We start from the raw sequence: 26,348 nt of genomic DNA on the forward strand, positions 1-26,348 counted from the left end.
AAATTGAGGGAAAAATTAGGCCATTTCTACACAAGCACAAACTAAGGACATTCACAACCAAGTCTGAGCTAGTAAGAAGGTAACCTCATACTGATCTACCAAGAGGACATCGCTATTGTAAAAATATATGCACTACACACGTGTATACATAACATCACAAATCAAACACTACTAGAGGTGAAGCCACAGGTTAATCTTAGCACAATAATAGTGGGTGACTTCAATACCCTACTTTTGCCAATATATAGGTCATCACAAAAAAAGAAGAAAACATCTAAAATGAAATCGTAGATTAAGTAGATTTAGCAGACATCTACTGAATGTTCCACTCCAATAGTGCAGAACATACATTCTTCTCAGCAGCCATGAGACACTGTCTACAAGATAAGTCATATATTAAGAAACAAAGCGCCGGGCGGTGGTGGCGCTCGCCTTTAATCCCAGCACTTGGGAGGCAGAGGCAGGCGGATCTCTGTGAGTTTGAGACCAGCCTGGTCTACAGAGCTAGTTCCAGGACAGGCTCCACAGCCACAGAGAAACCCTGTCTCGAAAAACCAAAAAAAAAAAACAAAACAAAACAAAACAAAACAAAAAAAAGAAACAAAGCAAGTCTGAAAAAATTCGTGAAAAGTAATTATATGTAGCCTATCTGATCACAATAGAATAAAATTAGAAACCAATCGGAAGAGGGAAATATAGAAAATATGTAAATTAAAGGAGATTAATTTCTTGAGAGTTTTTGCTTTTATGTTTTTTTTTTTTTTTTTTTTTCAGTTCTGGGGTTCTGGGAACCAAGTCTTGAGCTTGCTAGGCAAATACTTTACCATGCAGTGAAACCCCTCCACTCCAGCACATGGAGATTAAATAGCACACTACTGAATGATGGGTGGGTAAGAAATCAAAAAAGAAATAAAAAATTTCTGAAGGGTGCTATATAGGCTCTTAGGGGAGAAAAGACACCATTGGATCTTGCCCAACTGTGAATCCTATGATCTATGAGGCCAAGTGCAAAAACGGAACTACTGTTATTGGGGTAACTACCTGTTCTTCAACTTGATTTTACACTCACTCCACAGGAGGAGAGTCACGTTTGGTACTGTAAATCTGATTTAGAAAGCATGGTCAGGGAGATCATAAGCCCTAGCAGGGAGCTGAATACAGCTGTTTAGGTAAATTGACATGTTTATCAAGCTGCCATCTAAATATTTGTAATATTTACCCAGAGACGAAAACTGCTCTAATTCTTAATCAGTGAAGCCTCTTCCAGTGAATGATGGAGAATGACGAAAACCATGGCTACAGAAGTTGGTGAGCAGTGGTGATGTATTAGTGCACATCAAAGACATTTATTAATATTTATTATTATCTCTAAGTATTTATACTCTCTAAGTATCAGGAAACATTTCAGAAAAAGGGGACCAAAGATGGCAAGAGCCAGAAGACAAGGAAAAGGGCTGTAAAATGTCATTTTCTGGCAAGACACAGTCATTGTAGTCATGAACTCATAGCAGGTTCATAGTGGATGCCTACTAGTGTCTACAAAAGGAGAGTCGGGCACAGATAGAAGAGGGACTCATGGGGCCCTTACCTTTCACTGGTTAACTCCCTAACTCAACTCCCTGGATACCGGAAGCAAGAAAATCATTGCTTTCAATTCTGTGCCCACCGATGACTATACCAGGCTCCACCAGACATTTCTAATTCAACGGTCAAATGGAGAGGCCTTTGTTAAACTAAATAGGTCACAAAACAAAACTAGAAGTCATGTACCTGGGAAAGGGGCTAGCTGAGAAGAGCTGTTAGGAATGGGAGGTAGATAAGAGGGGGCAATGGTGAGGAGAGTAATCAGACATGATATATGCATGCGTGACATTATCAAACAACAAAATTAATTAACATTGTTGTATAAAAAAGATTAGGAAAGAAATTAATAAACTAGAAGTTAGAAAAACAGTACAAAGAATTTATGAAACAAAAATTTGAACCTTATAATTGACAAACCCTTAGCCAAACTAAGCAAAAGAGAGAAGAGACCAAAGTTAAAAAAATTAGAGATAAAATTAGAACCATCATAACAATTACTGAAGAAATTCATAAACTCACTATGACAAAAACATATATTACACTGAATTGAAAATCTAAAAGAAATGGATGAACTTCTAGATGCATATGATCTACCAAAATTAAACCAAGATGAGATAAATAATTTAAACAGATCTATAAGAAGCAGTGAGATTGAACAAGTAATAAAAAATTTCCCAACTATAAAAAGCCGGGGCCCAGATGGATTCATTGCTGAATTCTACCAGACCTTCCAAGAACTGACACCAAAGCTTCTCAAACTATTCCACAAAAACAGGAAAGGAAGGAATAGTACCAAGCTCTATTTATGAAGACGGTATTATCCCAAAACCCAAAATGAATAAAAACATAACAAGAAAGTTATAAACCAATGTCCCTGATGAACGTAGATTCAAAAATTTCAACAAAATACCCGCAATCTTAATTCAAGAATACATCAAAATATTATGTATTTTCATGACCAAGTAGGCTTTGACAAAGGATGTGGGGATGATTTAACATATATAAATAAATAAATGTAATGCATCATATAAATGGACTCAAGGGCAGAGAGCACATGGTCATCTCAGCAGATGGAGAAAGGGTTTTCTAAGAAAACCCAACTCCCCTAAATGATAAAAGTGATAAAGAAGTTCAAGATACAAGGAACATACCTTAACATAATAAATATTTATGACAAACTTCGAACGATCTTTGTATTTAATAGGAGAAAAACTCAAAACACTCCCACTACAATCAAGAATAAGACAAGGGTGTCTACTTTCCTCTAATTCAGTATAGTGCTAGAACTCTCAGCGACAGCAAGAAGATAAGGGAAGCAATTAAAAGAGATATAATTGGGAAAGTATCTGTGGTGGTTTGAATGGGAATGGCCCCCATAGGCTTATATATTTGAATGCTTGGTTGGTAGAAGGATTAGGAGGTGTGGCCTTGTTGGAGGAGATGTGGCATTGGGGGCAGGCTTTGAGGTTTCAAAATCCCATGCCATTCTCTATTAGTTCTCTCTCTCTCTCTCTCTCTCTCTCTCTCTCTCTCTCTCTCTCTCTCTCTCTCTCTCTCTCTCTCTGCCTCAAGGTTGTGTCTCAATATGTAAGCTCTCAGCTACTGCTTCAGTGCCATGCTCACTTTCCTGTGCCATGCTTTCCACCATGATGGTAAGGGACTCTAACCCTTGGAAACGGGAAATTTCCAATAAACTCTTTCTTCTATGTGTTGCCTTGGTCACGACGTCTTATTAGACAGCAAAGCAACTAACACAGCATCTTTATTTGAAAACGTTATGATTCTACATACAAGAGACCCCGAAGACCCTCCTTTCCAAGGAAACTCTTAGTTCTGATAAACACTTTGAGAAGAACTGTCAGGATACAAAATTAACATAACAAAATCAGTAACCTTCATACATCCCAATAACAAACACACTGAGGAAAAAAAATAGGGAAGCAATCTCATTAAAAATTGCCTAAAAAATTTCTGGTAATGAACCTCCCAAGGATCTGAACAACCTCTATAATTAAAATTTTAAAACATCCAAGAGAGAATTGAAGGAGACACTAGGGGATGGACAGACCTCCCATATTCATGTGCTGGAAAGATCAACATTGTGAAAATAGCCTTCGTACCGAAATATCTTACTGAAAGCAATCTGCATATTCAATACAATCTCCATCAAAATGTCCAAACTACTTTTCACAGAAACACAGAAACAGTCTTAAAATTCATTTGGAAGCAGAGAAGAACTCAGGTAGCCAAGGCAACCCCGAGCAAAAAGTATAATGCTGGCGGTATCACTATACTCAATTTCAAACTATAACATAGAGCCATAGTCATGGGAGCAGAATGGCACTGATTAAAAGAAAACAAACAAACAAGGAAACAAACAAAACCTCATGTAGATCAACAGAACAGGAAAATTCTGACATAAGCCCATGCAAGTACAACCACTTGATTTTTTATTATTTCTTTTTGTTTTTGAGATTATAGCATAATTACATCATTTGCCCTTCCCCTTCCTCCTCCGAAGCTTCCCATATACCTCCCTTTGCTCTCTTTCAAATTAAGGACGGTTTTTCATGAATTATTACTATATACATATTTGTATAATAGTAATATACATATATACCCCTAAATAAATAAGTATAATGTGCTCAGTCTGCATGATTTACTTATATGTATGTTTTCAGGGCTGACCATTTGGTGTTGGATAAACAGTTGGAGTACCTTTTCCTGGGAAGAGTATTTTCTCTGCCTTTAGCTTTCCTTAGTTCTTTGTGTAGAATTTAGGCCTCATGTGATTTCCACCATCTTTGTTAGTGTGTCTATTGTTGTCTTTGGGCAGTCATGTTGGTGAGACTTTATGCTATAATTTTGATATTTGTTGGAGACACAATCTCAAAGCAAACTTCCTCTTTCTCAGGCTCCTACAATCTTTCCATCCCCCTCTCCTGCAATGGTTCCTGAGCCTTAGGCAGCCACTGGATTTTTGACAAAGAAGCAATAAATACTCATCGGAGAGAAGAGCTTCTTCTACAAATGGTGCTGAAAAAGCTAGATATCCACAGGTAAAAGATTGAAGGACGAAAACAGATCGTCTTTCACCTTACACAAAACCAAACGCCAAATGGATCAATGACCTTAGCGTCAAGGCCCTCTAAAACGGCAGAGGAGAGAAGTAGAGAAAACACTTCAGGATGTAGTCACGGGTAAGAACTTTCTGAATATGACCCTGGTCCCTCAGAAAATAAGAACAATTACCAACAAATAGGACCTCACGAAGTTAAAATTGCATCTACACAAAAATGGAAATAGTTAACCGAGTGAAAGCACAGCTTGCAGAGAGGGATAAACCTTTGCCAGCTATCCACGTAACAGAGAGGAAGTATCTGGAATTTATTAATAATTAAGAAAACAAAACAGCAGCAACACTACTCCTACAGCTAAGAAACAGTCACCTTAGATATTTATCACCAGATGAATGGATAAAGAAAGTGTGGCAATCCACAACATGGGATTTTATCCACTGTAAAGAAAAATGAAATCATAATATTTCCAGGAAAATGTATAGAACGGGAATTCATTGTCAAACGACACACACAATTCTCAGACAAATATTGCATGTTTTTCTTATCTGGAGAATATAGATTTAGGTGTGTGTGTGTGTGTGTGTGTGTGTGTGTGTGCGCGCGCGCGTGCGCGCACGCACCATGAAAAAAGAAAGGGGGTCCTGAGAAAGAGATCTTAAGGGGTGACGGAAGAGAAGGTAATCAAACACATGAGGTACAAAAGTGGAAGGGGGGCTATTTGGAGAAAGAAAAGGAGTGACCAAGAGGAAGGGACTGGGGAGAACAGAACAGAAAGGGGGTGAATAGGAATGAAATATAAAGACATGTAAGTATTAAAATGCTTTAATGGGGCTCATCACTTTAACAAAATAATTCGACTTAACTTTATGTTCTCAGTTTGAAGGTGACTCAGGACCTTAGAGTTCTTCTATGCTTTCTCCTTTGAAAAAAGATATCTCCTTCAACCTGGGGTATACACCCAAGCCTGCATATGTGCCAACTCAACATGGGGGCATAGCCATGAAGTCCTCAGAGGGGATGCCCTTTCAACACTTCCAGGTTGCAAGACGCAGTTCAGAAAAAAAAAGAAGATGCATATTGGTGGTGAGCTAGGACTGAAAAATAGCATTTTCAGCTGGGCATGGTGGTGCATATCTTTAATCCCTGCACCGGGGAGGGGAATCTCTGAGTTTGAGGCCAGCCTGATCTACAGAGCAGGTTCAAGAACAGCCAGGGCTACACAGAGAAACCTTGTCTTGAGAAACCAAAACCAAACAACTAAGAAAAGAAACAGCAGTTTCTAGAAAGAAGACAACAGTGGACAGAGATACAGCTCAGCAGTGGATCAGTTGCCAGGCACCAATGAGACCCTGGGTTAGAGTCCCTAGCACTGCAAAAACCATCAAAACAAAGAGCATGCATCTTGTAAAGTGCTGTTCCAGTCTACACCCAAGGATATGTCTTCTGCTTTTCCCTCCTTTCCCCATCATTACACTTGCTTAGTACACCTTCCTCAATTCATCTTGGGTGGCTGCTCCTCCTGGAGGCCACTCTGCAATCCTTCCCAGGTGAGAAGGGTCCTAGGTTTATGTCTCATGACCCCTGTATCCTCAAACCTTTAGGAGTAACAATAACTAACAGGTGGTGACTGTGTAGCTGACGTGCAGAGCAAATGATATACGGCTTAATCTCGGAGGATGGTACAAGAATACAGTGTTTGCAGGAGGCCTGCTCTCCACCTCTTGCCCACACAGAGAGAGGTGTCCTAAGGCTATATGGTGGAAGGCAGAATGTCCCAGCAGAGGTACCTAAACCTTGCTTGCTTGCATATCTGCAGGGGGATGGAAGCAGATAAGAGTCACTCTATATAGTGGGTGCATTCTAAGCACTGCAATCCAGGCTAGAGCCTTAAGGACTGTTGAACACTCAGTTTTCATATCAGTACCAGCTTTGGCCAGAGGCCCAGCCATCCTCCCTGTAGAGCCCCTGGTTGCTAGGCTACCTGAGAGCGAGGAGTGAGGACTGCAGACCAGTTAGACTGATTGATTGATCTCTGTAGGGTGCTTACTATTTGTGGGGCGTTCTCTCATTTATTCTCACAACAACCTGATGAGGAATGGTCCTCACTTTGTGGATGCTGAAACGGAATCTAGAGAGATGAACCTGTGGACACGCCAGCTACTGCGTGGCAGGGGTAAAATTCAAACTCTGCCCAGGAAAGCTGTGGTGTCCTTTCTCATCTGCCCCAGCCCATCCCTCAGGACCCTCCCCACTTGATGCTGCCATCTGTGTTAGTCACTTTTACACTGTTGTGACAAAATATTTGAGAAAGTCAATGAAGGGAGGGAAGGTTTACTTTGCCTCACTCTTTCAAATGTTTTAGTCCATAGTAGCTGGATCCATTGCTTTTAGGCCTGTGGCAAGGCAGGGGCATCATGGCCATGTGGAGCAAAGCGGTGTGCTAAGACAGGAAGGGCAGGGACAAGATCATCCTTCAAAGGCCCCGGTGTCCTACTTCTTCATACTAGGCTTCACCAACAAATAACCTGCTCTGCTATCTAGAACTCACACTACAATCAACTTATCAAGGATTAATCCACTAATTAAGTTCACCCTCCTATAGCCTGACCACCTCCCAACAGAACTAGTCCCTGGGAACCAAAGCTTTCAACACTGGACAGTTCACATAAAACCACAAATGGCACTGTAATTTCTCTCTGTGTGTGCGCACACATGCATACCTTAACTTCTCAGAGTTTTACCGAACGTCTGACTTGCCATTTCAGCTAGACTGGCTGGTTGGACGAGTCCCTGGGTTTACCTGTTTTCACCCCTATACCCATGCTGGAGTTACAGGTACACACTGGGTTTTTTTTTTTTTCTTTATGTAGGTGCTGGGATCCAAAATCCTATCTTCCAGCTTGTGCAGGGAACACTTGGCCTCCTGAACCATCTCAACTGAGATGTCCCAACACTGTTATTTTTTAGCTTGCCAAGACCGTGTCCCCTTACGGTAGAGATGATGTCTTTTCTTCCCATGTCTGCAATGTAGGCATCACACAAACATTTGCTGAGCTTCTAGCCTGCGGCTGGGCAGATTTTAAGCTTCATTCTCCCACAGGGCAAAGCCCTCAATATGTAGCATTTTTATCTAGTCCATGAGCAGAGTTGAAGACACTACTCTGAAGACTCAATAACCCAGACAGCCTTGGGGTCAAAGTCAGTGAAACCAACGAGCAACTCAAGCCCTTTCCAAGATGCATGGAGGTCGCTGTACCCCAAGGCCAAGGGTGTGCTCATTCTACTGCTCAGTGCCCTACTGACACGGTTTCTTATTTATGGCACTTTTCCATCTAATTGTCTTCATCTAATTCTTCATCAAAAATGTCACATTTGGCTCCTTGCCCTTCCAAGATCAATAGGAGGGTCTCACGCCAAAAAAAAAAAAAAAAAATCTATCAAATATATCACCAAGGAGAGAGAACAAAGACTTTCTTCTGGGGCCATGTCAGGATGGTTCCTGGCAGCACTTGGTGCCTCCACTCTTAGGGCTTCTGCTCTTAAAGGCTTGACAGTCTGTGTGCTCTCTGAGCAGCAATTCCACCCAAGCAATTCATTGCAAGGGAATGATTAAAAAGTCCATGCACATGCATCTCAAAGGTACTTACTGAAGAATGATTACTAACTATATGATTACTTTTAAAAAAAGGATTGGTTAACTTTTTTTAAAAAAAAGTCTAGACTAATTTTTAAGTCATTTAAAAAGATTTTACGAAAGAATATTCAGATTTGGAGAGATTTCCCCTCACTATCAGTAAGCAGAGTTCTTTTAAAAAAATATCACATGTGTTTATTTAGTTCAAGGGGCACAGATCTGTCATGGCATGTGGAGGTCAGAGGGGAACTTTTGGGAGTCAGTTTTCTCTTATCACATAGGCACCTGGGATCAAACTCAGGATATCAGGCTTAGTGGCAGGCAAGTACCTACACGCACTGAGCCATCTCAAGGCTCTGATCACACACACATGAGTTTTGTATTTATATTTATATATATAACCTTTTCTAATGAAAAATTATATATATATCCTTAGAAAGGCTTTTTAAAAAATTTATGTGTGTGCCTGTGTATGGGTGTGTGCATGTAAGCGCAGGACCTTCAGAAGTCCAGAAGGGGGCACCAGATCCCCTGGAGCTGGAGTCATAAGTGGTTGAGAGCTGCCCAATATGGTTGCTGGGAACCAAACTCAGGCCCTCTTCAAGAGCAGCAAGTACTGTTTACTGCTGAACCATATCTCTAGTCTTCAACCCCACATCTTTAAAGCAATGATTAAAATGTGTGAACAGAAAAGAGGAATGAACATTAGAGCCTGCTTTAAAATGCCAGTATTTTCTGTTTTTCCTACCAGCACCATAATAAGGAAAACATAAGTCAAACCATTGTCCAAAGAGGTGGGTGGAATCTGTGTGGAAGTTTTGAAACTCTTGAGAGTGGCTTACTTCCATTCCTGTGCCAGGACAACTCTAGGCACTCTATGAAGGCTTTCTCTCCAGTATCTCACCACATAAGCACATCATCGTTCCATGCCCATTTTACAGGCGAGGGATCCTTAAGCACAGAGATGCCAATGAGTTGCCCAAGGTCACACAGCCTGGAAGTGCTAGAAGCTGTAATTGGCCTGTATTGGACTGTCCTGCAGATTCCCATTCTCTGTGTCTAGACCAGCTGCACAAGTATTCCACAGGATGCTCATTTAAACACGACTTCAAAAATATATATTTTAACATCTTAAAAATTACGATGCAGCCCCACATTAACATGATTTAGATAGCAGCGTCTAGTTGTCTGAAGATACTTGGGATGAGTGAGAGGTCATGTGAACAAACGCATTTTAATAAATGAGAAAGTGGGTAATTAGGATTTTACCTTGCAAAAAGAAACTCTAATTAAAGACTATTTTTTCACAGTTATGAAAATTTGGGTATATTTGCAAATATCTAGTGGTTGTTTGTATGAATACTCAGTTTGTACACACATGCACGCACACACACACGTGCGCACGCACACGCACACACACAAATGTGACACCAAATATTTCACTCCATCTCAGCCTCATCGATCGCCAAACACATTCTGTTTTCAGAGCTGTCAGGAGATGGGCATGACCTGCATCTCAGAGTAGATGGGCATGACCTGCATCTCAGAGTAGATGAAGATGACCTGCATCTCAGAGTAGATGGAGCACACGAAACAGCCTTCCAGCTTTTCAGCTGGTTGGTCCAACACAACCAAAAAGGAATTTTTTTTTTTTTTTGGTAGCAAAAGTGGATGCTTCCATCCAGTTTCTCCAGGATCTCTTTTTGTTTTCTTAATTGTCCTCCTTGAAGTGCCCATGATGAGTTTGCCAATTTGCCCCTAGCTTCTCAGGCTGTATCCTTAAGCACAGAGCCTTCTGTAAGCACTGGGGCACCCTCAAGTGCTGCCTTCTCTGGTTCTGCCTTCATCGACTTAATGAAATTCCTGGTTTTGACAGGAGTTGTAATTTTGCTTTGTAACAACGAGGCTTACATCCCGGAGACACTCTTGGGAATGACTGAGTGCCGGAGAGGAAGGTGCCTGACCTTCGTGTCTGACACAAAGCAACTCCGTGCCTCCGTCTGTCAAATGGGGGTGCTACTAATAGACCTGTTGTAAGGATAAACTAAGTTAATTCATATGAAGCAATTAGTCTGAGGGCCGCTGAAGCCCTCAATAATAACACCAGCCACGATTACCCTCAGTGGGCAGTTACTAGTCCAAAGTGTGTGTGTGTGTCTGTAGAACATTTTTACATGAGCAGATAAATGTTAAAAAAAAAGCTTCTTTACCTAGAAGTCCTTTGGTGGTCATTTGAAAGGCCCTCAATATCTGAGCATTCAGAACAAAGTCTTGACATCTTTGAACGCTGATTTGAACTTCTGCAACTGGCACTTATTAGAGCCGAAGACGTGTACGAGGCTCCCTCTGATTGCAGGCTGATGAGTGTCTGCTTGGATAAATTCATACACGCAGCCACAGTGGAGGCGCTTGTTCAAGCATACACAGGGAGAGAAGAGGTACCTGCTTGGGTTACGATGTAAACCAGGAGTGGAATTCCAAATGAATACCATACGTTTGAGAACAGAAATTTCTCTCTCTCTCTCTCTCTCTTTTTTTTTTTTTTTTTTTGGTCTTGCGGTAGAGCTCAATTGGCCTTGAACTCAGCCTCCCAAGCTCGAGAATTTCAAACTTTTGCTACCAAGACCAGTGAGATTAGAAAAAACAAAGCAAACCAAAGACTATCGAGTTTAAAGCTTGAGTGAGACGCGCCTCCTTTTATAACTAAGATGAGGGCTGTGAGAAGTTGTTAGACATTTTAAATGATTTAACCTTGAAATAATTATTTCCCCTCACTTCGCTTTCAAGCTTGAGGATCAATTTAATTGAAGAGCATCCACAGCCTGTAAGGGAAATGATTAAAGAAAGCTCCGTTTCTATTCACAGCCACGGAAGTATATTCATTATGATTTCTTTTTGGTCAAAAGTGTGCAAAGAAAACAAAGTATATAAATCAATTGCATCTTGAGGCTGACTGAGATTACAGGTGCCACCAGACTCTTCCCCAGGCTTGAGTCACTGAAAGCAGGCCCAACGGTGTCACAGCCTTACTTCTCTTAAAGAGAGACTATAAAAATTAAGAGGCTATAAGGAATATACTAACAAATATCCATTTCCACCAATTCAAATGAGTAAATCTTAAGGCAACAACATTTTTATTTTAATCTCTGTGTTATATATAATATATAATCTAGTATACATAAAATATGTACTTCAAAAATCCAAATTTCAGTTCTACTCTATATGTTTCTTAGAAGGAACCTTCATGAGCTTATTTCCATGAGAGATACATCCTTCTGAATTCACGAGTTTCATATTCATGGAGTAAACCAACAGCTGACTAAAATATTAATGAAAAATTACATCTGTAGTCAATAAGGGTATTTCCCCCCTTGCTGCTGTTGCCTAAGCAATACAGCATAAAAACTGTTTAGCCAGCACTGGCACCGGGTTGGGGAATATAAGTCATCCCAAGAGGGTTTAAAGAGGATGGGAGAATGTACGAAGATTTCGCACTATTATTATGCCATTATATAAAAGGGAAGGAGCATCCTAGGATGTTGGTGGGCTGGGACCAGTCCCCAAAGATACTGAGGATGACTGTGCATATAGATGAACATGAATCCACAGACATTATTATTATAATAGTATGTGTGGATTTGGAACCATAAACTATATGCAAATAAAACTGTCACTTTTATGTTTTATACCTGGGGTTCTTAGAAAGATTTTTATTAGAAGATAAAGGCCCTTTGCTTAGAAAAGTGACAAATTCTTGACTTCCAGAACCTCCAGGATTCTTTTGGGGCTAATTACGAGTCACAGCGATAGCCTCTGACACACTCCTCTTAGCCTTCTCTGTCTTTGAGTTCCATGACATCCAGCATCACGGTTTGAAAAACATGCAGTGTATCTTTTCGTTTTTTCTTTTTGTCAACTTGACACAAGTCAGAGTTGTCTAGGAAGTTAAAGATGCCTCTGTCGGATTGCCTGTAAGCCAATCTGTAGAGCATTTTCTTGATGAATGGTTGAAGCAGAAGGCCCAGCTTATTGGAGTGCTATCCCTGGGCTGCTGGCCTGGGTGCTAGAAAAAAGTGTAATGAGCAAGTTATGGGGACCAACCCAGCAAACAGGGCTTTTCCTTAGCCTCTGCTTCAGCTCCTGCCTTGAGTTCCTGTTCTGACTTCTCTCGTGGCAGACTGTGAATAAGATGTAAAGCCAAACTAACCCCTTCCTACCCAAGCTGATTTTGGTCATAGTGTTTTATCACAGTGTGTTACTCAGGTTTCTGCTGCTGTGAAGAGACACCATGACCACGACAACTATTATAAAGGAAACATTTAATTAGTGGTTGCTTGCTTACAGTTCAGAGGTTCAGTCCATCATAGCAGGGAGCATGGTCACATGCAGGCAGGGTGTTGGAGAGACAGCCCAATGTCCTACATCTTACACACAACAGGAAGTGGACTGATACATTTGGTGGTATCCCAAGGGTAGGAAACCTCAAAGCCTGCCCCCACAGTGACACACTTCCTCCAACAAGGTCATATCCATTCCAACAAAGCCACACTTCTGAATAATGCCTCTCCCTATGACATTGTGGGGTTATGGGATTATGGGGACCAGTCACATTCAAACTCTCACACAGAAAAGAAAGCTAACTAAGGTTCGGGGTTTGCTGGTGAATTGTCCCTACACCAGCTCTCCGACTGAATTCAAGCATCTTTTACCGATTTTTTCCTAACTCCTGGGGGAGAGTGTTTCCAACTCTGGCGGCAATTAGGATGGTACCAGTTTACCACTGGGCATGTCTTGAGAAAGTCTCTTCCAAAAGCACCTTCAGAACGTCAGGGAAATAAAGGAATGGATTCCACAAGATCTCTATAGCATGCATGATTGTGGAAACATGCCTATCTCACAATGGATATGAACACCTTGGGGGCTTCTGCAGAATGCTCAGCGATGCCCTAGAAGGCTGACAGTAAGCCCTGGTATCACTTCTACCCTGCTTCACTCAAGGAATAGGCCCAGCAGAGCCCAGCTGACTGGTACCTGGGCTCAGAAGGCAGACAGGTGGTAGCAAAATGATACAGCCAGACAGTTGAGATAATCAGTAGTTCCAGTATCCTAGAGTCCTACCTCGGCTTGAAGCTATGGAGCTATGGCCAAGCCTTTTTAGCAGGGCAAGAAAGTAGGGGATAAGGAAAAAGAGAGTCTCTTTCCCAACAAGGCTGTGAGATAGATCAGGATGGGCGGGAGGCAGGAAAAGCTAACACCACTGATGGCCACTCACAAATTTGCTTTTTAAAAAAGGCATTAGGAGGATTCTGTGGGTAAGGACGAAAAGGAATGTTTGCTCAGCTCACTCCTTTGATCTGAATTTACACATGACCAATCTTCCATATTTGCATTTATTCGGTATGATCATGAGGCGGTTTGTGGTCTCTTGAACAGTTCTCTTCTATTGGTCTCGTGTGCAATCTGGGGACTGTTTAGTCTCTGCCATAGAGGCATCTCAGCGTAAACGAGGAACTGCAGGCTCTGCTTCCATCTTCCGGCGCTGCTCCATGCCTGGTACCTCCTGGCAATCAAGCTTCTGAATGCACGTTCAAGTTGCCGCTGGAAGTCACTGGGCTCCTGGCTCCATCAGTCTGAGTGATGAAGTAGGCATTTTTAATATTTGCTAAACAGGACTGTGGAGAAGGTGAAGTCTCGGCAGGGCTCCCAAGCGGTAACTGCATCTTGTTGTCTCAGGTTAATCATGTACCTAATTTGCCGATTATTGACTTGTTCTCGCAAAGGGTTTTCCTTGGCTTGACATATCAGCGGCAATCAGTGATGAACTGTCAAGCAAACTTGCTCGCTGCCTTAACCACCCGAGTTCTGGACTTGCAGCAACAGACTCTGATCTGAGATTTCCTCTGATGCCTAGCTCAGAAGCCTGGTCACATGATTGTTTTCCTTCCTCAGCCTGGCCTGTTTTGTTCCAAGAACCAGGGTTCAGCAAATCTGACACAGTTTGTAGGATTTCAAATATTTGGCAAGAAACCAGCCAACTTCGAGTGTACACACACCATCCCCATAAGAATTTGAGTTGGTACGTTAAGACTGACTTATTTTCTTCACTGCTTTTTTTTTTTTTTTAAATTCAGTGTAGGGTGTCAAAAATGCTACATCTCAAGCACAAAGATACCATCCTTTCTAACTGACGATGTTTGAGAAATGGCAAGAACTAATTTATGCAGGGGTGCAAGTCAATGAATTAGTCACTGACACAGACAGTACTGCCGTGTGTAGGCATGGTGTATGCTCTCAGGAGAATCTAGCATGGTAAATGCAATTCATAAGGGTTTGTTGTTTGTAGGAGCAGACTCAGACCAGCTGCTAGGACTGTCTTCACACTGTGAGGAAAAGTCACTGTGGCTTTTCATTCATATTTCTGGACCTTTTCTTCTGGGACCATCACTGACCGTCCCTCTGAAGTAGGGCGTGACTTGTTACAGGCAATAAGAGAATCATGCGTCACAGGATTCTTCAGGAATGGGTACACATTCCCGTCTCCCCTTCTCTTGCCATGGGGAGCTGGCATGTGCCTGGTAACAGAGACTTTGTAGGTCTGTGTCCTCGAATCAGAAGATGACACCAAACAGTCGTCGTTAACCGGAGATGAACACGTGATGCAGGGATCAGAACCTTGGTGCTAATGTCTGCAGTTAAGATAATTCCTTTGGGGGTACTGTGCTCTGGGCAATCCAAGGCAGTCCTGGTGAGGGGGTTTCAACAGTAGCTTTGGCCTCTGCCCTGGGATGTGTAGCGATCTTCCCCGAGCTGTGATGACCACAAATGTTGCCAATGCCCCTCTCTGTGAAGGGAGTTGGGGCAGGTCACCATCTCCCCTGATGGAGAATCACTGATAGCCAGACTAAGCAAGAAACAGCGTTTGCTATTTTAAGCCACTGGACTGTCAGGCTTTTTCTTTTCTTTCTTTCTTTCTTCTTCTTCTTCTTCTTTTTTTTTTTTTTTTTTTTTTTAAAACTGCCATGCATACGCTTTGCTAGAGCAAACATATATAAACATTTAGCCAAAGGGGACTACATCAAATTTAGAGTATTTTTACTTTCTCCTTTTTGGTTTCTTGAAATTTTCAGCAATGAAAACATAGTTTATTCTTCAGAAAGAAGAAAATAATGAAGAAATTAATTTTATTTTTAAACCCCATATTTGAATAATTACTTGTCTGTATTAGTGGTTTTACTACACACACACACACACACACACACACACACACACACACACAGAGGTTTGGAGAAGATTGTATTGGGGGTTGAACCCAGGGCTCTTCACATACTTTCCCATCTCGGTTGCCAATGCTGAAGTCCAATGAAATACATACTATCTCTCTTTGGGGCTTTAGTTTACCAAGACTTTCCACATCTCCCCTTTGTTGTTCTGTCTGTTTTTACATAACTGCCATCATGTTGTGGGGTGGGTGACATAGGTAAGAGAGAAAGCAAAGCTAAGATGAGCCACAGCATTCATTCCCGACCACCCGGTGATAGCGTGGCTGGCACGCCTCCACCCTGAAGCTCTTGGTCTAACTGCAGAACTTCCTTGCCTATGCTGTGTTGCTTCTGTATCTTCTGGAAAAAGTCAGTTTGAGACAGAGTCAGCTGGGACTGACTCTGAATCTTGGGAAATTTAAGCAGGTTAAAAAAAAAAAAAAAGGAATCTCGTCTGTATTTAATATCCTTGGACAAGGGTACTAAACTTGTAGTCTCTTGGTCAGAGCAAGATCCTCTATAAAATTTAAACATAGCCATTTCATGCAACACAGTCAATGGAATTTCATTCCCTTTCCCCTCCCTTTCTTTCTCTTTCTCCAGCTCAAATGAGTCACCTTGGCTAGGCTGCCAATTCCCATAGAACTTATGTTCCTTGATAGGATATGCCAATAGAAATGAGAAATTCTATAATAGCTTGAGACGTGTGTTAGTCACCTGTCCCTGCAAAGAGCTCAGCACCGTCTCCTCTAGGAAATGTGCCTCATCAAATGGACATGAATGCATGTAATGACAGGGAGTGAATGTAAGAATGTGCACGGAACATTCCCCCCCCACACACCAAAGCAGTGCTCTGATAGTGTACCTGTCTTGTGCATTTCTGGGCATCTCTGCTGTGCTATGCTTACCTGACCCCTCAACACACCCTCCGTTTTTACACTGGCAGTTGGACTGAAATCCCAGGTCATATCAGCTCCTTGCTATTCATTTCCTTTCCCTTGAAGCATATGCTGGGGCTGTCCCTGGAGTGGGGTTTTTTTTTGGAGGACAATTGCTAGAACAATCACGAGCTTGGCAGGAGATGGACAGTGCGGTGTAGCCACAAAAGAAGAAAACACATTGTCGTTGAGGCTGGAGTCCTGAATGTCAGAACGGCAGGGAAACAGAGTGGAGTCTGTCTGTCAGCTGCTGTCTGTTATCACTCAGTTACAGGGCTGTCATAGTCACTTGCTGTAAGCACAACTTTCCCAGGCTCTGGTATCCAGAGCTTGCAAGGCAAAGGGAACAACAGAGCTGGGGGACAACGTTGAGGTGGCCACATTTTCCTTAGCGTGGCTCCTTGCAGCTGACGAGCTGAAAGTTGTGCTCAGCTGTGCCCAGAGGCACAGCCATCCATTCCCAAATCGTGCCAACAAGCAGATTTCGCCACTGTAAATCCTTCATTACTGCTACAGCAGGACCAGTGGAGCCTGAAGGGCAAGCTGACCACCTAACAATCTGTGTAACTTCCCAGAGTGGCATCTTGCTGTCTGGCCAGAAGCTCTGGAACTGCCCCGGGGACCCCTTTCAGCTGAATTCCTCCTCCCCTGGATGAGGATCCCTTCGGAGAGCAGCTGTCTGCTTGGTCAGGGACAGTGTTCACTCATCTCTGGATAATCCGTGCCTAGCCCAATAAATATTTTTTTCTGGATGGATGGAGGACTCATTGATGACCACTTTGCATATTGGTCCCAATAGCACACACTGTGTATGGTAATAAAAACCTACACAGCCCTCCCTGCTCAAAATGAAATCGTCCTTAGAGTCCTTATATCGATCATTGCAGGCTATAAAAATGGGATTGCAAATAACTTTCATCTCGAGAGCCAGCACTGGTCGATTGGTAGTGGCTGCCTTGAGAGTCATGCAGGGAGGTATTTGTGTACTGGGCTCAGCAAGGAAAAATGCTGTCATTGATTAGCGATGTCTGCTCTGAGCTAAAGACAAGGCTATGGTGGCCTGACTGCTTCCTATTTGCCAATGATTTTAAAGCCTTAATTTCTTCTGATAGAATTTTCTAGATGAATATCTTTCCAGCACATTTCAAAGCCAGCTTTGACTGGACATCTGGGTGCTTTCCCTCCACAGTGTGCTTCCTAAGGTACTATATATATATATATATATATATATATATATATATATATATATATATTTGCTAGATTTGAGGGCAAATGAGGCAGGGAAAACTTGGCTTTTCTCAGAGCATATAATTCTTGCTGGAAAAGAAATTCAAGCTAGGTAGGTGTTAATTCAGTCCAAATGGTATGCATAGTGAAATCTATACCAGGAAGCCACAGGATGATAAATATGAGTTCCATAATAAACTCTACTTTCCTTATTCCTAACTCTGGCGAGAATCTCCCTTTTACTTTGCCAAGGGTTTCCCAAGGAGCTCAGTTTGGGGTATCACAAAGAAACGTCACTGGATGCCAGTTCCATACGTCACTCTTCCCACACAAAATGGTCTCCTACCTGGGGTGACTTCAGTGAAGTGTCTTTCCAATATAAGGCACCCTGAGATTAGCTTCTAGGCCAATCAAAGTAGGCCAAACATTAGTAGGGCGGCACATCTTTAAAAACAATAATTCATGCAACATAAATGCAACATAAACTTAACTTAGCTCATTCGCTGTTATGTCACCACCTCAGCTAGCTTCAAAGTAGTTCCATCACCCCTGGAAGAAGTTACACTCCTCATAGAAATCAATGCCCACTAGAAAAAAAACTCAAGACCAAGAGGAAAGTTGTGCTCAGCTGTGCCCAGAGGCACAGCCATCCATTCCCAAATCGTGCCAACAAGCAGACTTCGCCACTGTAAATCCTTCATTACTGCTACAGCAGGACCAGTGGAGCCTGAAGGGCAAGCTGACCACCTAATAATCTGTGTAACTTCCCAGAGTGGCATCCTGCTGTCTGGCCAGAAGCTCTGGAACTGCCCCGGGGACCCCTTTCAGCTGAATTCCTCAGAGCGAGGTAACTCAGACCCCAAAAGAGAAACATGGTATGCACTTACTCATAACTGGATATTGGCTGTAAAGGATAACCATACTATAATCCAGACACCCAGAGAAGCTAGGTAACAAGGAGGACCCGAGAGGGAGCACGTTAATATCCCTGGGAAGGGGAAGTAGAGGAGATCTCCTGGGTGGACTTGGGGTGGGTGGGCACGGGAACTTGAGGGATTGGTTTGCAGGGTAGATGGAGGGGAACAGTGCTGAGAGATGACTGGAAAGGGGGGATTTGTGGAGCGGTAGAAGCCTGATGCAAGGGAAATTCCACGAGTCTACAAGGTTGGCGCCAGCTAAGACTCCTGGTAGCAGTGGCTACAATAGCCTGAACTGGCCATTTCCTGTGACTGGATTGGTAACTACCCTATTGTCTGATATCAGAGAGTCTTCATCCAGTGACTGGTGGAGGCAGATTCCCCATGGCCAAACAATGGGCTGTACTTGGGGAGTCCAGCTGAGGAGAGGAAGGATTGTAGAAAACAGGGACGGCATGGGACTGATCTAGGCCCTCTACATATATGTGACATTTATGTAGCTTAGTCTATATGTGGGACTCCCAGGGCGATGGGAGCGGGAGCTGTCCCCCGTGCCTTGATGGTCTCTCGGGAACCTACTCATGCTAGATTTCCTTGCCCAGCCTGAACACAGCGGGAGGTGCAAAGTCTATGGCAGCTTGACATGCCACACTCGCTGAAGCCCATGGGAGGCCTGCTCCTTTCTGAGCCATTACGGAGGGAGGAGGAGTGAATTGGGAGGGGGTGGACGGAAGGGAGTGAGGGGAGAGAAGTGAGGGGAGGCTGTAGTCAGGATGTTAAAAAAAAATAAAATTCGGTGGCATTCCCTGGCATATGCTCACCTCCCTTCTGCATCCATGGATTTGCCTAGTTCAGATAGTTTATAGCTAAAACTGTACACTACAGGCCTTTCGTACCTGACTTCCTTCATTTAGCAGAGCGTGCCCACGCATGCTCTATCAAACCCAACCCTCTATTCCTCTTTATGTCTGAGTAATAGTCCATCGTAGAGCCATGCCACGATTTGTTTACCCAGTCGCCCATCATTTGGACACTCGGGCTGCTTTTCACTTTTTGGTTATGAAAAGCGCTGTTGTGAAGCGCAGGACCGAACATTTGGCTTCTCTTTGAGCGTACATATGCACAGAAGAGAAAATTCCCCGTCTTATGGCAATTCTACAATTGTCTTTCTCAATAACTGGTCAGCTTGACTCTATAGAGGCTGAGCTATTTTGTTGCCTGCCGGGGATATACGAGGGCTCCAAAGTCTTCAGACCCTTGTCAGTTCTGGCCATTGTCTGTGCGTTAGTGACAGGCATTTTAGCAGGTATGAAGCGATACACGTGCATGCGTTATTCACTCCATCCCGTCAAGTGTGGCCGTACCTGTGCGTGAGACGGTGGTAGTCCTCTCCTGATGTAGACACCGAAGAGGGCATCCTTCCCCAGGGAGATGTTGAACTTCAAGAACTGGGGCTGACTGATGTGGATCTGTGACCTCCAAAACACCCCTGGTGGGACTTCCTGCGTCACCCGTCGACCAACTTCGGCTTCACCACTGTCTATGCTGCTGTTTTTCAATGACCAGGGCACTAAAACACAGGGATAGACAGCAAGTCAATGACGTTCGCATACATTAGTTAACTGTACATTTATATTTAATTAGGTGCCAGAGGTTTTTTTTTTTTTTTGCTGTTTCAAAGTTAGGATTAAATGCATTATGTTTAAGTGATAGCTCAAACATTGAGGATTTAAACGAAAAAGCTATAAATTCATACCCCAGGCATCTGAGACCCTGACACGGTGATTTTGTTTTTAAAAGAAATTCTATTATTTATCTCAACCAATCAAATACAGGAAGAGCCAGAGTCGGAGAAGGAGACATGAAGTCCCATTCCCCACATAACTGGCATCTTAAAAGGACCAGGAGGGAAGGGTTGCCCGTGTTAATTTGAAACCATGCTTTTTTAAAAAAAATTTTTTTGAAGCCTTTCATTACTCCGTCCAGCCTACTCTGATACTTGGAACAAAAACCAGTCCAAAACCCAAATAAATAAAATAGCTCAGCAGGAAGTCAAGTCAGCACCTGACACGGGATTGGCTCCTTTCTTGTGGAGGACAGGGTGGATGGATCCTGAGAAGTCATACCTTCGCCTTGTAACTTTGACACAAAATGGTTACAGTCTTTTGGTGGCTGATCCTGACTATTTCAATTGCTCATGCACAGCTTTCCTTCCTCAATACTTGAAGAGTAGAAGTTTGGTTAAACAAAACAATATACCCCCCCCCCAAAAAAAACCAAAACAAAACAAAAACATTCTGCCTCCCTTTCTTCCTTACTTTTCCTTCTTTGGTCCTTTTCCTTCTCTCTTTCCCCTGCTCTGCCTTCATCCCTGAGACAAGGTCTTTCTTTGTAGCCCAGGTTGGCACAGAACTCAGTCTGTATATAAGCCCAGGCTAGTCACGGCTCATGGCAGTCCCCTTGTTTCAGCCTCCCAGTTGCTGGGATCACAGGCTCAGAGAACTGCCAGAGAGTGGCTTTAAAAATGAGTGACTCTCTCTGATTCAGCAGAGCTGGCTCTGTCCCCATGACCAGTGGCACCAGGATGAGACCTTGACGTAGCCTTGCCCTTAGTTTCTTCATCTGTAAAATGGGTGGCCAGTAAAACGGTTTGGACTGATAGAAACAGAGTAGCTAGTGCGCCAGGAACCCTGGCTGAAGGCTGGCTGTGTCCAGCAGGACTAAACACACACTACAAGGGGGAACAAGGGGTGGGAGAGGAGAGGAGAGGAGAGGGGAGGAGAGGGGAGGGGAGGGGAGGAGAGGGGAGGGGAGGAGAGGCTGGCTAGCTTGCCTCAAGTCTCAGCTTGGATGCTTGCTAAATGTACCAGCTTTCCGGGCCTCAGTTTCCCTGTCTGTCTAGTGGAGACACTATTACTTGTTTCATAGGGCTGCTATGAGGAGCCACTGAGTTGGTCCACTCAGAGCTCTCAGAATCAGTTCTGTCAAAAAATAGTGCCTCGGGCGCTAAACCTCGAGCAACTATGGCTAATTTGAGGGATTTTTGAAATCAGGGTGGGCCCAGGAGAGAACATTTGTCTTCACAAGTTGGTCAGAGGCCGTGGGTGCCATCAGTTGGAAACTTTTGTATTTAGAAATATTGCTTTTGACAGATTTCCCTACTCAAATTAAAGCCTTTGGGGGCACGGAACATTATATTAAACAGGGACCCAGTAGGGGAGGAATGAAATCATGAACAAACAGACAAATCAAACAAGAACAACAAGAACCACCGTGGACAAGAATAGCTGAAGGCCTTTAGTCGAGACCAAAGCAAATGCTAGCGAGCGAGAAAAACGCATCAACGCCGAAAGAGCTTTGCCGACCCGGGCTCTAGCTCTAAGCTTAGAGTTTAATCCATAGGTGACGGGTGTTCCGCCACACCTGTGGGCCTCAGAGCTGCTGGGCTAACGGCAGGTTGGTGACCTGCAGGCAGCAGCCTGTGGTGGCCTCTGGTGTATTCTGACTGGCAGCCCACTGGAGACCTGGGTAGGAGCAGGTTCCCACAGTGGTTGCTCTGAAGAAATCCAAAAAGAAGCCTTGGAACTCTAGTTTTAGAGCCAAGGGATCCCCCCTTTCTTATACAGGACCATAACTTTAGAGTGCCGTGTTCAGGAAACCTCCTTCAGATGTCAGTGGGTGGAAACTGCTGACGCCTCAGCCACACCCCTTGGTATTTTAGATGCCCGTTTCTTCAAGTGTCATCCTCCAAATGAGACACGGCATGTGACAGATGAACTACAAAGTTGGGGGGCGCGGCAGCTTCCAGGGCTCAAATCCTGGCTTCCATGCACTGTGACTTTTGGCACTTTGCTTAACCTCCCTGGGCCTCCAGTCCTCTATTGTAAAATGGAAACCATACACAGTGGGAACAATGAGAGTCTGCAAAGAGCATAATAGCAGGCCCAGATCACAGTATTAGCAAAATAAACGAGGCCAGTTACAGGGGATGGAAAATGGTCATACAAGAAGGAAACCTATGCAGAAAACATTTGACTTTCTTTTAGGAGCAAAAAAAAAAAAATTGTTTTTTTTTTTTTTAAATAGAAGTTTGGTGTGTATTTGTGATCTATATGTATATGTGCCTGCCCATGTCTTGAGAGAGTCTAATTTTGTATGGGATAGGTTTAGCTAAAAGAATAAGCGTAAACTTGGGACACTGCGCCTGAGCCTGACCCCAGGCCAATGGCAGCACTGCCCTGAACACACAGCCCCTACCCTCAGCTCACTTTGCTGGGACACGGCCTGCAGTCCTTGCGGATGCCTCTGGGGGGCGCTCTGCTGGTCTCCTCAGCGCTCCCTCTAGCTGTTTCCCTGAGCATGTCTCTGTGGCCCCACGGCGCATGTCCTGCATACCTTGTGCCCATCTGGCGGGTAATTTTCAGCAAAGCCTTGTGACAATTGGGTGACAGGAGGGCCTTGAGGAAGATTTGCTTTGAAGACTTTTATGTAAGCTGATTTTTTTTTTATTAAAAAAAAAAGGCAAAATTACCTTCCTAGAACTCTATGTGGAATTTGCTATTTAAAGAACTTTCCTTGTGGACTGTTTGGAAGAACTGGGAGTGGAGCTCTGGTGTATCTTTCCTCCAAACTCTAATTAATAAACAAGTATACTAGGAGACATGGAAAGTCCTAAGTGGAAAGGCCTAGAAGACAAAGGTCAAAAGCCATGGGTCCTGGCCCTGGCCCTGAACAACCTTAAGCCTTTTGTGGAAGGATGGGTGGAAATAAACTATTTTGACTCTAATCCTATCGTTGCTGCTAAGAAACCAGAGTTTTAGGATGTCTAGCTCTCAGGGCCTCAGTTTCCTTCCCTATGGAAGAGTGGCGTGGACTCAGAGAGGCATTAAGTGGTGTCCACTCTGGCCTTCTGTGCTCTGTAGAGCAGGTTGAGAGCCATTCTTTAAACAAGTCACGAGGAGTCTATAGAGTTGTGTGTGTGACTGGGAAGGGCGTCCGTCAGCACACCAGGATGGGGACGATCAGAACGCACTTATGGCTGGCTTATAGGTATCTTTAATTTTAACAAACTCAGTGGCCTTGACATAAGCTCCTTCCACTTAGGTAGACGGCATTCTAGTTTGTTTCTCTGTTGCTGTGATAAAACCCTGACCAAAAGGAACTTGGAGAAGAAAAGGCTTATCTGGTTTATACATCCAGGTCACAGTCCATCACTGATGGAGGTTGGGGTAGAAACCCAAGCAGGAGCAGAGGCAGGAGCCATGGAAGAAAGCTGCTTAATGTTTCGTTACTGATTCTGCTCAGCCTGTTTCCATACACAACCCAGGACCACCGGTCCACAGTGGGATGAGCCCTCTACCGTCCATTAGCAATCAAGAAAACACCCCACAGATGTGCCTGCAGGCAAATCTAAGGCGGCAATACCTCAACGGAGGTTCTCTCCTCCCATGTGTCTCAAGCTGACGACCAAGAATAGCCATCACAGACGGGAAACAAAATCCTCCAAGCTGATTTCCCAGGGTGCGCAACTGAACAATGAGTTTGCAAACCTTTTTTTCTTTAGCGGTATATATGCACACATACATTCATACATGCAATTTTTATTTTGAAATAGCATCAGGCGAAAAATAATTTCAAGTGCTACATGGAATTTCTGTCGTCTTTAACCCAGACTCTGCAAGCACTACACACATCAGCTTTAGTATCGTTTCTCTCTCCATATATATATGCACAAATATGCATGTATATGTGCAGTCAATCCTCCACATCTGGGGTTTCTATATATGTGAGCTCAATGAAATAGAGATCAAAACTATCTGAAAAGAATAAGATCTGTATTAAACACATAAATAAAACACTTTCTCCTTGGGATTCCCTGAACAGAACATATAGAGATGATTTAATACACAGGGAAAGGTGTGTCTAGATTATGCAAGTAGTACAACGTTTTAAATGGGGATCTTGGGGACCTACAGATTTTTGGCATATGGAGAAGACTGAATCAGTACTCCCAAGACATGGATAGATGTGTGTGTGTGTGTGTGTGTTTGTGCGTGTGTAGTGTTTTTCTCTCCTTGAAAACATCGAGAATCAGTTACAAAGACCTCTTTTACCTTTGCACGCTTCCATGTATTTATCTTAAATCGGGAATAGCATTTTTAAGAACCACAGTGTAGCCATCAACTCAAGAAACTAACCTTGCTACTCTGCAAAGTTTAGTTCACAGACCTCATTCTAATTCGCCGGTGGTCACAATAGAGTTCTTAATAGTAAAAGAAAAAAGTTTCTATTCTTTTAAAACAATAATTAAAGTGGATTTATTAGAAGATACAGTTTTACAAATAATATAAGGAAGAAGAAAGAGGCAAAAGACTATGAATTGCTACAGCCTGCATGGGGACCCATCTAATAGACCATGTGACTGCAGGTTGCTCGAGTTCTGGGCCAGTGTCTGGGAGCACAGATCTGTGTTTCCCTCTTAGAACAAAGAGACAGCAAAGCTGGAGCAGATCCCACAAATAAAAGTTTGGACCAAGGTTCTCCCTAGCCATACAGTTCTAGCTTGTTCCTAACAGGATACCATGGAGATCCAGGTAGTGAAGGAACAATAACGACTGGATTCCATCTCTAGGTACAGAATGGATACACGTTACATGAAGAAATAGAGATGTCAAGGAGGCTCTTTAGGGCTGCTTGGTCCCAGAGGTGGGACTTAGCACCAGCAATTACCAGCTCCGTGGCTCTGAGCTCATCACCACCCTTCTCTGATTCAGTCCTTCCATCTGAATGATGGGCTTCTGAAGATTCAACCCATACCATGTTGCAGGCATGCTGGTGTTTTTTACTTTCTAGCCTGGCTGTCATAGCATTCCCTTAAGTCAGCTGGAACTGGGAACTCAGATTTGAAGGCTAAACTTGTAATGGTAGAATTTCACATATAGACTATCCGGAGTATGCACAATTAATAAAAGAGGCCCGTGGGCTGGAGTCGGGCTTTACAAAGCCACAGCCATTTTCCAGAGCTGCTGCAATCAATGAACAGCCAGTAGTATGCTTACAGCCTGTCAGGGCGGTTCATAGGTCATGCATATTAAGATATGAGGGTCAGAGCAATCAAAGCTACAAGTCTGGGGCTTCCAAATGGCCCCACACCCAGCTGCTTCTCATGCGAGCAGCTCCGTGCACCTGCCTGAGTGAAGGGCACCCAGACTTGACTTGGTTAACAATGATGAATGAACACCCTAAGCATTTGGTTGGGTCATCTTATACTCAAGTAATAAATATTTATCAAGCATCTACTGTGATGAAGGATAAACTTTGGACCACACAGAGCTGGGATGTATGCCATATTCTCATCCCACATTCCACCAGCCCAGGTAGTCTGAAGTCTCGGCTCATACAGTCTTGAGTTTGGATTGAGCTGGGAACCTCCAGAGAAGAGACACGGCAGAGCATCCTGTGACCTTCTTGGGTAAGTGGGTGCGGTGTGACTGGGTGCTGGACAATGGCTAGGAAAGACATTCCAGCAAGCAGGGCCTCCCAAAGCTGGGGCCTCCATGGGAGACTTGTCAATGAAAAGTGAAGATGGTGGATCATTTTCCCCAAGAGGTGGACGGACGTCTGAGATCCTCCCGTTCTGGCTAGCGCATCTCCAGCCTACAGGTGAGCCTTGTGGTGTTCCTAAAGTAACACCCCGATGATCAATTTTA

The 26,348-nt window shown here is 43.4% G+C and overlaps 1 protein-coding gene across 11 annotated transcripts in view; it reads right to left on the reverse strand.

Moving 5' to 3' along the window:
* Tenm2 (teneurin transmembrane protein 2) overlaps window positions 1-26,348 on the reverse strand; it is a 1,249,953-nt gene that overhangs the window by 175,649 nt on the left and 1,047,956 nt on the right. For all 11 annotated transcript variants that reach the window (XM_057774197.1, XM_057774202.1, XM_057774201.1 and 8 more), the window contains one exon: window positions 20,004-20,209. In XM_057774197.1, coding sequence (XP_057630180.1) covers window positions 20,004-20,209 — 206 coding nt within the window. The remainder of the gene's footprint in view (window positions 1-20,003; window positions 20,210-26,348) is intronic.

Source organism: Chionomys nivalis, chromosome 7 (assembly GCF_950005125.1).
Source record: "Chionomys nivalis chromosome 7, mChiNiv1.1, whole genome shotgun sequence".
In the NCBI taxonomy this organism is placed as follows: domain Eukaryota; kingdom Metazoa; phylum Chordata; class Mammalia; order Rodentia; family Cricetidae; genus Chionomys; species Chionomys nivalis.